The sequence below is a fragment of the Lactuca sativa genome, chromosome 6 (assembly GCF_002870075.4).
Source record: "Lactuca sativa cultivar Salinas chromosome 6, Lsat_Salinas_v11, whole genome shotgun sequence".
Classification (NCBI taxonomy): Eukaryota; Viridiplantae; Streptophyta; class Magnoliopsida; order Asterales; family Asteraceae; genus Lactuca; species Lactuca sativa.
In genome coordinates, this window is record NC_056628.2 from 13,748,617 (window position 1) to 13,763,893 (window position 15,277).

The following is a 15,277-nucleotide window of genomic DNA, read 5'->3' on the forward strand; positions in this document are numbered from 1 at the left end:
GAGGTTGAACTTCAGCATTGCTTATCATCCGCACGCGGATGGCTAGAGTGAGCAGATGATACAAACCCTTAAGGATATGTTGGGGGCCTATGTTATCAATTTTAGTGGGAGCTGGGACTCCTACCTGCCTCTTGTGGAGTATTCCTAAAACAACGGTTATCACTCCAACATTGGTGCTCCTCTTTTCGAGCTCTTGTATGGGCGGTGATATTGTACCTTGGTTTGTTGGGGCGAGGTTGGTCACAGCGTTATGGGACGGACCGAAGTGGTCCTTCAGACTACAGAGCTAATTCATAAGATCAGGTAGAGACTACAGACCGCTCAGAGTCGGCAGAAGATCTATATCAACCGACATCGATCTAATTTGGAGTTTTAGGTCAACGACATGGTATTACTACATGTCTCACCTTGGAAAGGTGTGATACGCTTCAGGAAGAGGGGGAAGTTGGGCCCCCGGTATATTAGGCCTTTTGGGGTGATTAATAGGGTTGGCAAGGTTGCTTACAGATTGGATCTTCCTGAGGAGCTCAGTTAGATTCACAGCACTTTCCATGTTTCGCAACTGCAAAAGTGCATATTGGATGAGGATGTAGTGATTTCATTGGATGATATTTAGGTCGATGAGTGCATGAACTATGTTGAAAGGTCGGTGGCTATCCTAGAAAGGAAGATGAAGGTTTTGTGTAACAAGGAAATACCTTTGGTAAAGGTGTGATGGCAGCACCAAAGGGGCTCCGAGTGGACCTGGGAGTTGGAGGCTGAGATGTGGGAGCATTATCATGAGTTGTTCATTGAAGAAGACTTTAACGATGAATTCTAGTTCAAGTGGGGGAGAATTGTAACATCTTGACATTCAGGTACTTCCAAATTCATCCCTATAATTCTATTTCATGTCATTTTGGTCCATAAGCCCAAGAAGTTATGCTTTGAATCCCTAGTGGAAATTTCATAATTATGGCAGGAGGAGTATGCCATGTGTACATGTGTACACGTTGAGCATACTAGGGCACGCCTTAGTACGCTGGGCGTACACCTATATATATGCAGGGCGTACTAGCTTCAGGAGGAAACCCTAATTTTTAGGGTTTGGGTGGTATTTAAGCAACATTATGTCTCATTTCTCCTCACCTTTTCAGTCTCCACATCCTTTGAGGCGTTTTTGCAAACCCTAGCCTTCCTAGTGTGTGTTTTGATCTCAAGAGAGTGTTTTTGGTGTGTTGAAAGAGGAAGAAGTTGCATCAAGGAGCCTTGAAGCGGAAGTAAGCTTGTGGATATAGAATCTTTGCCTTCTTGAGAAGCTCCAGAAGGTATACAGTCTATACCTTGACGTCTTGGTTGTTAGATCCCATTTTTGGGTGTTTTATGTTGCTTTTCTTGCCCCAAAGGTCTCATCTTGTGCATGGTTGTTCTGGACGTTTTGAGTTGTCCTTTCAGAACCTAGGAAGGGTCCTTAGCCATAAAAATGAAGTCCCTTTGGTTAGATTTGTTCCATACATCTTATATGAGGTTTTAATGGATTAAGACCTTGTATTAAGCTCTTGTTAGGTGTGTAAAGTCATAAAGTTGGAAACTTTGTGACTCTAGGGTGTGTTTTAGTCATGGATCTGAAATATGGGCTTACGTGCCTAAGCCATTAAGCACTAAATGGAGTTTGGAGGCTACGACGGTATGCCCTACGTACTCGGTCAACCATCCCGATCGTGGTCTTCTACGAGGCTTCACATACGCTAAGCATAACTCTGGAGTACGCCTCGCGTACTCGCATGGGTCAGCCTTGTTGAGTTGACTCGGCTGGGTTGACTCAGTTGACTTAGTGGGTTGACCAGTTGACTTTGACTTTGACCAAGTTTGACCTTGAGGGTATTTTGGGATTTTGATGGAATTTGGTCACTTAATGGAAAAAGGTATCGGATAAAGATTTGAGGTTCGGAGTCAGACCTCATCAGTTCTGTTCAGTTTGTGAGGTGAGCCTTCCTCACCGTACTATTGTGTCAAAGGCACCAAGGCCACCCATTTGGATTATTATCCTTGTTTATCGTATGCGTGTATGTTGTAGTGATCTGTTATATCTATATCTTGGTATATAGGATGATGCCATGCTTAGTGATCTGTTAGATCTATATGACTGTCTGTTATGCTAGCTAGGGTTTGATATGGTATATGTTGATATGTGATGGTATGGTGGGTTGAAGCATCCTGCTACGTGCTCAAGGCCAAGAGACCTATGGCGTACCGGATAGATTGTAGGCCAGTGAGGTGTACCAGTTAGGCCGAAGGCCCGTAGAACGTTCTAGATAAACCGAAGGCCTGGTGAGGCGTACCAGTCATGCTGAAGGTTCTGTGAGCTTACAGATAGATTGTAGGTCGTTGTGGTGTTTCAGTTTGACTGAAGGCTCTGTATACATGTTGGTTGTTGTTATTATTATGATTATGTATTGTTGTTGGTACTTTGGGGGGACTTACTAAGCTTTGGGCTTACAATTTTGGGTTATGTTTCAGGTACCTCAAATGATCGCGGAAAGACGAATGCGTGATTATGCACCTCCTCGTGTTTGGATTTATGATTTTGGGAAAACTCTGATATTAAACATGTTTTGAAAACTAAATTGTAAACAATGATGATTTGTGGATTGGTTTTTAAAACTTCAAAATTTTCACGAACTTTATGGATGTTACACTACAAGTTGCACCTACTGCAACCCTATATCATCGTTACCATCACCCATGAAGAACACGACTCCAAAAAACCCCAAGACAGGAAAATAGGTATTTGTAAGTCCTTCTACTAGTTTCCAAGTTGTTTCTTGCCCTCAGTAATCATGGGATGATATCGACAAACCTACGACATATCGGTGGGTCAAACCAGCCGATGAATGGACATCGTGAGCCTTTTTAGGGACAACCCCAAAAACGCCTGCCTGGATTAACATCTGTCCACGACGTGCGTACAATCGCAGGATGACCACAGACACATATCACCATTCTTTGATTTTTCATAGATTCAATTTTCAAAAGCGTTTAATGAAGCTTGATTGAGAAAGAAATGGTATTTAAATACATTTGATTCCTGCGTTCATATAGACATTGGGAAGAAGACAAAAGCAAATTGACAAAAATGCCCCTGATATGAAGGGTACATGTTGGTGTTTGGCGGATGAAATATAAACGATGTATGCTTCAGGGATGGCCACTGTAATTTTTTAAAACCACAAAGATGGGTCCTATTAAAATTCCAAAGGTTGGACCAAACCTACAAATTGGCACAAAGCACAGCGACCAAAACTATAATTTATTCTTTTTATTATTTGAAAATCATTGAGCAATGAGCTTTTTAGATATATCACTTCAATCGTTTAGTATTTGTCAACATTTGAGAAATAGACTTCCTCATATTAAGATAATTAACTTCCCGGTTTGTTCACATGTGGTAATTATCTTTTTTTTTGTACTCATCTAGGTAACGAACTTTTTTAAAGTGTTCACATATTACCATTATGACCCGTTGTAGCAGGTTATATTCATGATTATATATAAATACTTTCAAAAAATTCGTTACCGACGTGTAAAAAATACTAATTAAATATGAAAAGATTAGCCTATGTTTTTTCCCATTAATCAATTATTGGTCGCTTACACCAGGCTACACCCAAAAAGAATTACACCAATTTTAACAACATTCTAATGCAACTTTTAGGTGAAATATCTTATTTAGTAAAGACGTACAAATAATAATTTTTAAAAGATTTACGTAGAAGCAGAACACAATTATCCTCTACGAAAAGTACAAGAAAACGTTATTCAACCCATTTTTCAGCCACATGTAAGAGCGACCTAGTCGATGAACCATCTTGGCTCAATGCCATTGCACCAAGATCTTTAAGCTCACTCATTTTCAACCTCATCTTACGTCCATCTTCTCCTTCAAACAAACATCTAACGCAACTGTCGATTTCATTTCTCCCTACAACTCCATTTTCATCCACTTTAACCCTGCAAGCAACTCGCAAATCATCTGTAAGAAACACAGCGTTCATTCTTTGCTCAGCGTAAAGTGGCCATGCAATCATAGGCACTCCATTTACAACACTTTCTAGTATCGAGTTCCAACCACAGTGTGTCAGAAACCCTCCGGTTGACTCATGGCTCAGTATCTCAACCTGAGGTGCCCAAGACGACACCACCAGACCCCGGTTCTTGACCCGATCCAAGAACCCGTCAGGTAAATACCCTAACGGGTCGTGATGAGTTTCTGCATTGAAGTAACTTGCATTTGCCTTATCATTTGGACTCTTTACGACCCATAGAAATCTTTGACCACTTTCTTCCAACCCAAATGCTAGTTCATCGAGCTGCTTCTGGGAGAGGGTCCCACCGCTTCCAAATGATACAAACAAAACCGACCCGACCGGATGCTTATCCAACCACTTTAAACATTCGAATTCATCACCGGTTGGATTGTCTGAACCTTTGCGTATTAACGGTCCGACCGCGTAAATATCGGGTTTGCACCACTCACCTTCTTGCATGGCCTTAAACGTACTCGGTTCTAACTCGACAAAACTGTTCACCAATATACCTTTTGGCATGCTAAACATTTTGCTAATTTCAACGATGTTTTTATATGACTCATTCTTTTTATCTTGAAGCGGTTCAGGAATATCGGACCCTTGAACGGGAACACATCCGGGTAGTTTTACCGGTTCAAGTAACTCCCTGTACTCGCAAGCAAACATCTGGTCTAAAATCGGCGTATAGAAGATACTAACCAATGACATAGCCGAAAACGTACCGAAAATATAGGATGGAATGTTGAGCTCTTTGGCAATTTCGAAACTAGGAGGGCCGAAAAGGTCAACAACCAAAGCTGAGGGTCGGTTTCGTGTAGTTAACTCGGTAAGAGTTTCACGTAGAGCAGGTAACGACCGAGTTAAAGTGAGTGATATCCGAGTTTCCATGGTAGCATCATCTGGAAGGTCGTTTAGATCTACGGGAGGGAGGAATATGGAAGTGATGTTCTCCGGCATGGCGTTGAGGATGTCGTTTTGTGGTTTTACAGGGGAACCGGTGGCAGTGGGTATTATGAAGGTGATGAAGAAACGACGATGGAGGAGAAGCTGATGAGCTAACTGAGTCAGTGGAATGAGGTGACCCATCCCTGGACTCGGGAAAATGGCTATGTGAGCTTCCATTTTAGAATCGTCACTAGTAACTACTACTTCCCCATCTCCTCTGTCCACATATTTATAGTACTTCCCTTGCTGAAGTGACCTTTGCTAGACCTTTGCCATTAAAAAAAAAAAAAGAATAATCCTGAATATATTTTGCTATAAATTACCGGATGAGTTTTGTTTCTTTTATTAAAGTATACGATATGATGAAGCTAACTTAACATGTTTAAATGAAAATTTTATCATTTCATATGAAAATGGAAAAGTATAACAATTGTATATTTGTATTCATATAGTTCTTGCAAAATCTTATAAAAAATAGTAAGAAATTATTCCTAAACATATAACTCTTGACAAATTAAAAACAAATGTTTGGGGTTTAGCCGTTTGGGGGTGGGTTTTACTCCCATTTAGTTTTCGAGAGTGGGGGAGTGGGGAGTTCCGTCCCGAATACACGGTGGAGGCCCGAAATCCCCTTCAATTTTTATAGTAAATTTTTTTCTTATTTTTAAACTACGTATGTGATTGATAGAAAACATATTATGTATCAATAAATTTCCTACAACTATGCTTTTTGAATTCTCCAATTATTGGTCTCTATTTTAGTTAATATTGTTGCGGAAGGATCCAGATAAAAAGAGCTTTATAAAACTCATATACATGATTGTTACAGAGACATGTGATTAAATTGTTGTTTCACATTATTGATGTAATTATTAGCACTACTATTTTATGATGTGGGGTATGCATACGTGAAGCATATTACCGCCGGTGAACACCACTCCTCAACCATTTGATTTACCGGCGGTAGTTTTCATCGATGGAAGTTTACCGGGGGTATGCATATGTGGAGCATGTTAAAACACCACACCCTTTTGTCATTAGCAAAAATGACAAAAATATCACTATTAGCTTATGGGCGTGTTTGACACATAGCGTTTGAGAGCTTCTGGCTTTTAGCTTTTAAGAAAACGCTAGTAAAAAAGAAGAAGTCTCGTTTGGCGACAAGAGCGTTTAACTTTTAGTCTAAACAAAACGCTCCAAAATCAAAAGCTACATGAAGTAGCTTTCAACAAAACGTTCCAAAATCAAACGTTACCCGCTATCTGCTATCAGCTAGTTTTACTAGCTAGTTTTGCCGAACACACCATATGTTTCCGTCGGTAAAAAATTGTGTGATACCCCATACCCTTATGCCTTTAAAGCTTCGATTGATTAAATCTTTTCACATAATTGATGTAATTATTGTGTCGCACTAGCATTTATACCTAGAACTTTGATTGTATGTTGTTGGTTGCATGGATGGCTCTATATGGCTTTTTATGGCAAGTTGATGCCTTTTGGAATATAAAATTATTAGATTAGTTTCTATTTTCTAGCTTTAATATATTTTTAATGTGTTTTATTGTTTGCAAACATGAAGTGAGCCTTTTTTTTCTTCTGAAAACATATACAAAACATAAAACGTGTTTGTTAGCGTATTATGTATGTATTTGTATTTCTTGTGTAGGATGATATACCACTCATGTAGATTAGCCCTTTTACTGTATTTGCACTCTATTTAATTATCTTAATAAGAAAAAAATCACATTTAGGGGAAGTTATAGTGTAACATGGTATAATTATACCATAAAGAAGCATAATGAAGATGGATCTCAATCCCAGTACAAGGCCTATCTTGTGGCAAATGGCAGAGCTTAGTGCCTAGGTATCGACAATGATCAAACTTCCATTCTCGTGGTCAAACCTGCCACTATACACACAGTTTTATCACTTGTGGTTTTTACATCACTAACTATTAGTATAATGTATATTATAAGTAGCCCAATTGTATAGATGTATTGTGTATAGACCCATTGCCTCATTTGTACTTCTTTGTATTTATACCTTTATGTTATTGAGAATACACAAGGGGGAATTTACCCAATTACATGGTATCGGACCTCCTATACGCCGTACTCTCCTTTCCTTCTTCTTCACGACGCACCCTAATTATTTCCCTCTAATTCTTCTCCTCTCTACCTTTCAATGGCGACCGAGAAACCTTACGACATCACAAACTTCCGAGCATTTGTCCCCCTCATGCTCAATCTTGATCAACACAACTATGATGTGTAACATCCATAAAATTCATGAAAATTTTAAACATTTAAAACCAATCCACAAACCATCATTATTTACAATTTACTTTTCAAAACATGTTAATATCATAGTTTTCCCAAAATCATAAATCAAAACGCGAGGAGGTGCACGATCACGCATTCGTCTTCCCGTAATCATCTAAGGTACCTGAAACATAATCCAAAACTGTAAGCCCAAAGCTTAGTGAATTTCTCCCAAAGTACCAATACAACACATAATCACAATAATAACAACAAACAGCATGCACACAGAGCCTTCAGTCTGCTTGAAACACCCCACCGGCCTACAGTCTATCTGGCACGCTCACAGAACCTTAAGCATGACTGGTACGCCTCACCGGGCCTTCAGCTTATCTGGAATGTTCTCTGGGCCTTCATCTTGACTGGTACGCCCTACTAGCTTGCATTCTATCTGGGATGTCCTAGGTTTCTTGGCCTTGAGCATATAGTAGGACCGCCTCAACCCAACATACCATCACATATCAACATATACCATATCAAACCCTAGCTAGCATCTACAAACAGTCATACATATCTAACAAATCACTAAGCATAGCATCATCCTATATATCAGGATACAGATCTAACAGATCACTACAACCTACAACATGCGATAAACCAGGATAACAATCCAATAGGTCCGACCTTGGTGCCTTCGACCCAAAATTACAGTGAGGAAAACTTACCTAACAAATAGAACATAATTGATAAGGTCTGAATCCGAATCTCAGCTCTCTAACCGATACCTATTTCCATCAAATGACTAATTCCATCAAAATTCCAAAATACCCTCAAGGTCAAACTTGGTTAAAGTCCATTGGTCAAACCCACTAAGTCAATTGAGTCAACCCAACCAAGTCAATTCAGCAAGGCTGATCCATGTGAGTACACGGGGCGTACTCTAGATGCACGCTTAGCGTATGCAAAGCCTCGTAAAAGACCACCATCGGGGTGGTTGACCGAGTACGCAGGGCATACTCCCATGTATGCAGGGCGTACCCTCGCAGCTTCCAAACTCCATTTAGTGCATAATGGCTTAAGCACTCAAGCCAATATTTCATATCCATGACAAAAACACACCCTAGAGTCATAAAGTTTTCAACTTCATGACTTTACACGCCTAATAAGTGTAACATCCCAAAAATACAGTCTAAAAATTTCGTTTTAATTTAATAATAAAACCATATTAATCGAACATCATATAAAAAATCATAAAAAGTGTATCTCAAAATATCGTAACAATTATCAAAATATCAGAGTATAAACATCCCAGGTTAAACAAATGGTGTGTGCACTGCAATCTTACCGAGCTCCTATTCTAAAAACTGAGTACCTGAAACCAAAACCGAAACTGTAAGCACGAAGCTTAGTGAGTCTCCCCAAACTACCACATACCATACAATAACATATAAAGCAAATACTGGGCCTTGCCCACTGCATAGGACCGAAGTCCGGAACTAACTAGGGCCTTGCCCACTGCATCGGACCGAAGTCCGGAACTACATCAGACCGAAGTCTGGAACTGACTAGGGCCTTGCCCACTGAATCGGACCGAAGTCCGGAACTAACTAGGATCTTACCCACTGCATCGGACCGAAGTTCGGAACTGACTAAACATAGCATAACATAGTCATAGCATATAACATAAACACCTATATTGCATGCTGCATCGGACCATAGTCCACATCACATAACACATAACATGTCTGTATCACAAAGACACCAAGCATACTGAACTACTGCATCAGACCGTAGTCCGGAACTACTGCTAACTAAACGGGTCGGCATTGTGGCCGTAGACCCGTTCCTACTGGAAGGAAAACTCACCTCGTAAGGCTGGCTGCTGAAATGCTGCTCGGGAACTGTCTGACTGCTGCTCCGGTAACTCCCCGGCTACAATTCCCAAAAGACACTTAATCAAACACTGATAACTAATCTTAGGGTAAAATGACTATTCTACCCCCTGGTCAAAGTCAACAATCCGTTGACCTGACTCGTCGAGTTGGGCCGCCAACTCGTCGAGTCCCTATCTTTCCTTCTACTCCCCTTCCCGACTCTACTCGTCAAGTTTAACCAATACTCGACGAGTTCTCCTTCTTTACTGATATCCTGCCAACCTTCATCCGACTCGCCGAGTTGTATGATCAACTCATCGAGTTCACCTTCAACATAAGAACACGTCTAGTCTGTGACTCGCCGAGTTGTATGAACAACTCGTCGAGTCTGTTCTTACGGGTAAGGAGATTGCCTTAGACTCGCCGAGTCAGGGCGTAGACTCACCGAGTCCCTCTACACTCAGATCCATGACTTAACTCACTGAGTCTTTACTCCACTCACTAAACAGACTCGCTACTACTGAACAGGGAATCTAAGACTCGCGACCTGACTCACCGAGTCAGAAGAACAACTCGCCGAGTCCTTTGCGTGCAGTTTCTATTCAGTCGATTCTAATCAGTTTTAGTGCATCCAATTCATAGATTTGGGTTTATGGGACTATCTGAACACGTAAAGTTGCTAACTTTACGTGTATCTATGATGCAATGAAGCAATAACACTCAAACTTGGCTATTATGGGGGTTAGTTGACTAGAACAAAGCCATGGCTGACAAAAGGTGGCCTTCTTGAGCTCCTGGAACTCAAGAGAGGCTAGATCCAAGATATGGCTTGATTACAAAGCCTCATCACTAGGGATTTGGGGTTTTTGAGCTCAAAACCATCAATTTGGGGACAAACTAGATCTAGCAATACAATAACCAAGATGAAAGCTTTATTAGCAGAAAGGATGGCCAAAGAGGAGTATAATCTGGATCTACTTCCTCTTCCTTGATTTCTTCTACCTTCTCCTTCTTCTTCTTGCTCAACAATGCACCAATATTCCTTCACAAGGGCAAAGATCACTCACACACACTTCAAGGAGGCTAGGGTTTCGGGAATAAGTCTCTGAGAGGTGAAGGAGGCTGGTTTGGGGCTATAATAGTGTTTAAATAGGGTACACATCCTGAAAATTTGGGATTCATCCAGACTGGCGGACTCGCCGAGTCCGGAATATGGACTCGTCGAGTCGCCACGCCAACTTCATGTGTTGACCCACTGCTACTCGATGAGTTGGGGCCACTGACTCATCGAGTAGCTTCTAAAATAAAAAGTAAAAATAATGTTTTAAATGTGTACTAGGAACGAGGCGTTACAATAAGTGAAGGGTTTTGAGCATTCTAACACTCCTAAGGTGTACATGCAACCCTAGAAACCTTGGATCTATGTTTTACTAAGATACATGCAAATTTGATTTTTCCAAGGTTCTTAACCTAACTAGCATGGCATGGGGAACTTGAAACATAAAAGCTAGTAGAAGAACATACCTTTCTTGTTTCTTGGATTCCTTAAGAACTTTGTGAGCCTAGCACCCCAAATGTGATGCCTCAAGTGTTTCACACAACACCACAACTCTTGGAATAACTTTGAGAGAAGTACACACACACTCAAAATCGGCTAGCCCTCTTGTTCTTCACTTAGTGCCGATTTTAGTAGCCCATGGGGTCCTTTTATAGTTGTGTCACAAGTAGTGTTACACCATGTAAACCCTAATTGACATGGCTTTTCATTTCCTCCATGATCCATGGGTTTTAACCTCCATAGACCATCCATGGAGCAGCCTATGGGTTTTAGCCCAATTCAATAAACCATGGATCATTAGCCCACTATATAAGAATGGATGATTTACACAATCAACCCCATTAATTTAATTAGTCTCTTTTTGATCACAAAATTAATTCCAAATTAATTCTTGATCAACACTAATTAAATAATATTATTAATATATTGGAACTTATAATATATTAATAAACATAAGTGTCTTTTTCTCATTTTGTTTATCCAAGTATCATGATGCCATGCAACCCAATTGGACCATGCCAAACGGGTCAAGTACATACCAGAAATAGTTATGGACTTAGACATCTAATCCAAAAATAAGAGCTTAACACAAGGTCTTAATCCATTAAGACCTTCTACAAGATGCATGGAGCAAAACTAACCAAAGTGACTTCATTTTTATGGCTAAGGAACCCTCTTAGTGTCTAAAAGGACAACTCAAAACATCCAGAACATGCCACAATCAAGATGAGACCTTTGGGATCAAAAAGATGACATAAAACCCTCATAGCTAGATCTACAAGATTAAAAGACAAAGGTTCAAGCTTTATACCTTGAAAGGATTGCAAATGAAAGAGGAATCCCAAATCTGGGTTGCCACTTTCTCCAAGTTTAGCTTAATCTTCTTCCTTCCTCTTCTAAAAATTAGGGTTTCCAACTTTATTTAGTAGGCCCCGCATGCATAAGTGTACGCTCAGCATACACACATGTATGCTTAGCGTACTTCTCCTGCCCAAAATTACAAGAATGCTACTAGGGCTTCAAGGCACATTTCTTGGACTTAGGGACCAAAATGTCATATAATAAACTTAAAGGGATAAATTTAGAAGTACTTGAGCATCGGGAGGTTACATGATGCTTGGCAAGGAATTTTCCTCACCACTGTGCAGGATATGGTATTGACATCCACCTTAACTCAGCCACCAAATCACCTGAAACTCTAACAGATGTTGAATGGATACAGATTGACAATATTGTCAAATCGTGGATTTATGGAACTCTGTCGCAAACTCTTTTCAACACAATTCTCAAGATGAAAGCATTCTTTGATGTCCTTTGCTCCAGTCTTGAGCAGTTGTTTCAATGCAACAAAGAAGCCAAAGCATTCCAACTTGACTCTAAAATTCGAAACATCACCATGGATGACTCTATGATGGTTGCCTATTGTACCTATATAAAAATCATTGCAGATCTTTTGGAGAATCTTGAATCACAGGTCCCGGAGAAACAACTCATATTGTACACCATAAATGGCCTCTCAAGCAAGTTTGATTCGATTAAAACACTGATCATCCATATGTCTCCATCTCCCTTATTTGCTGACATTCGACGTATTTAGCTCCATCTGTAACGCCTCAAAAATCACGACCAATTTAGACTTTTCAAAACAACCCATTTACTATTAAAAGTGTTTAAAAAACCATTGTTTCCAAAATATTATTTAAAAATAGAGTTCCCCAATATCAAAAACATAAAATCAGGATGTGTACGGTCACACCTTCGCCTTTCCATGATCCTCGTAAGTACCTGAAACCATAACCCAAAAACTGTAAGCCAATGCTTAGTGAGTTTCTCCCAAAATACCACCACATAAACATAACAAACAACAACATGCATATATGAGCCTTCAGCCTGACTGCACCGCCTTGCAGGGCCTACAGCCTATATGGACCGATTGTCGGGCCTTTAGCCTGAATGGACCGCCTCGCAGGGCCTACAGTCTATCCGAACCACCCCAGGTGTCTTGCGTTTAGCACAAAGCAAGACCGCTTCAACCCAACCACACATAACATGTCGACATATACATAACAAATAAACATATAACCAGTCAATAGACAAACATACAGATCTACAGATCACTACCGCATACTAACATCCTATATACCAGGATACAGATCTAACAGATCACTACATCATAACAACATCCTATATACCAGGATACAGATGTAACAGATCACTATAGCATAACAACATACAGTAAACCAGGATATCAATCCAAAGGGCCGACCTTGGTGTCTTCGACTCGTAAGTACAGTGAGGAAAACTCACCTCTTAATTTGAATAATAGCTGATGGGGTCCCGACTTCGAATCTCAACTCTAACCGCCACTTATGCATCCAAATGATCAATTCTCAAACATAATCCAAAATACCTAAAATACCCCTAGGTCAAACTTGGTCAACCCTAGTGAAAGTCAAAGTCGACAGTCAAGGTCCCAAAAGTCAATATCCCTTCCCAGTTAAGTACGCCCTACATACTAAGAGAGTACGCCCAACGTACTCTGATGTTAACCAAAAAGTGAGGTGTTGACTGCGTACGTGCAACATATCTCTAGGTACGCCCAGTGTACGCAGCCCAGTCCCAAAATTGCATTAAGATCTTATTCCATTAAGCTCTTCCGTCCAAAACTCGGATCCAAGCCCAAAATGATGTACGAAGTCATAATGTTTCCAACTTTATGACTTTGCATGGCTATTAAGTGCTTAATGTCCCAAACCCTACATTCTTAACCCAATAAGACCATCTTACACACACATTGTTACATACAACACTCAAGATCAAATTTTTATGCTTCATAATAGCTCCATAATGGATAAAGTTTCCAACTTTATCTATTAGAATGGTCCCAACAAACAAGATCTTGTCTTTAAGTCTGAAAGGGACCCAAAAAGTGCATCTTTTCAACTTAATCCATTAAGTCAAAGTCTCTAACTTTCATATTTGAATCAAAATGATGTTTAGATGAATAAAGTTTCCAACTTTATCTATAAAAAGGTCAGATACTTTAAAGATCTAAAGTTTATGCACTTAAAGTGACCAAAAGCTCATAACACCCAAAACTAGCTAGATCTAACAATTTCGTCATCAAGATTCAAATTTTATACCTTTATAAGAAAGATCTAGTTGAAAAAGTATGGATCTATAAGCTCCAATGCAACCAACATTTCTTCAGCGAGTTCCTTCTTCTCTAAGGTGCACCAAGAACACTCCAAAGCACTTAAAACACCTTCTTTTTGCTCACAAGGCTCAATCTAGGGTTAGGGTTTCATGAGAGGCTGTTGGAGAGGTGGAGGCAGAGAATGGAATGGATTTGGGGAGTTAAGGAGCTTAAATAGGGCTTAAACCATGAAAATAGGGTTTGGGCACTGATTATGTACGACCAACGTATTGAATTTACGCCCAGCGTATGCGGCTCAACCCAAAACCGCCTAACTTCAAACGACCATAACGTTTTCGTTCCAACTCCGTTTTTTATTTTATTTATATCCATGGAAAGGTGTTGAAGAGATCTAAAATATTATCTAAATATCTTGGACTAAAAATTATTGAACAAAAATCCATATTTCACGCAAGAACCCGACCTGTGACTTTTCCCTTTCTACCCTTTGGCCCATAAGACAATTCAAAGGTAAAATCTATTAACTATCATTACCTCCTTCCACGAGAACTAAAATTTACCTCCTGAAGGTCCTACAACTCAAACAATCGACTTCCGGTCCATGGCTCATAAATGGAAGGAAACTGGATGTTACAATTCTCCCCAACATAAATTAGATTTCATTCTCAAAATCAGCTCTCGCTTCCGCTTCACGATGGAATCCCTTTCTGAAAACCCATAGATTTGATCGGCTCTTAACCTCCTTAGCTAGTCATCGTCATGCTAATCCCACACGTAAGTGTACCATTGCGATGAGAACCAACTAGAAAACAGAACCCTTGATTATTTACTGCTTTTTAAATGTGACTCAAATATGTGGATCATGTTCATGGAGCATTTGGAGCACTTTGAACTCAATGGATCACTTGGGGTTCATGGAGAATGTGACAAAGGAATGGATCATCTGAGTAAGGAATGGATTGTCTGATAAAGGAACGATCAAGTTCCAAAGGAACGGATCGTACAAAAGGGGGTTTGGAGCATCTGGAAGAGGTTTGGAGCACTTGGGAGTGATATGGAGCAACAAGGGAACCTTGTTGCACCATATGTTGAAGGGATGGGCCAAGAAGGATGTTGTTGTGCCAAGGGCATTCCTTCTTGCGCCATTACACTCCCTATTGCGCCATGAGGGGTTCCTCCTACGCCATGAGGATCCCTCTTGTCCCATGAATTTCTCATGTTGAGCCATGGAGTATGCTCTAGAGCCATGCTTGGCCTTGTTGTGCCATGTATGTTCATATGCGCCAAGGTGGTGTTGTTGCTCCAAACTTGATGTTCTTGTGCCACACTTGAAGCTTTTTGGGCCATCCATACACTTGTTGCGCCATCATGGTGCAAGTTGGACCATCTTGGTCCTTGATGTGCCAAGTATGCTATGA

At 40.3% G+C, this 15,277-nt stretch overlaps 1 protein-coding gene across 1 annotated transcript; it reads right to left on the minus strand.

Annotated features, from left to right (window-relative positions):
- Window positions 1-3,581: 3,581 nt before the first annotated feature.
- Window positions 3,582-5,293, minus strand: LOC111918783 (hydroquinone glucosyltransferase). Its single transcript, XM_023914406.3, has one exon. The coding sequence runs from the start codon at window positions 5,187-5,189 to the stop codon at window positions 3,795-3,797; it is 1,395 nt and encodes a 464-aa protein (XP_023770174.1). The 5' UTR covers window positions 5,190-5,293; the 3' UTR covers window positions 3,582-3,794.
- Window positions 5,294-15,277: the final 9,984 nt, after the last annotated feature.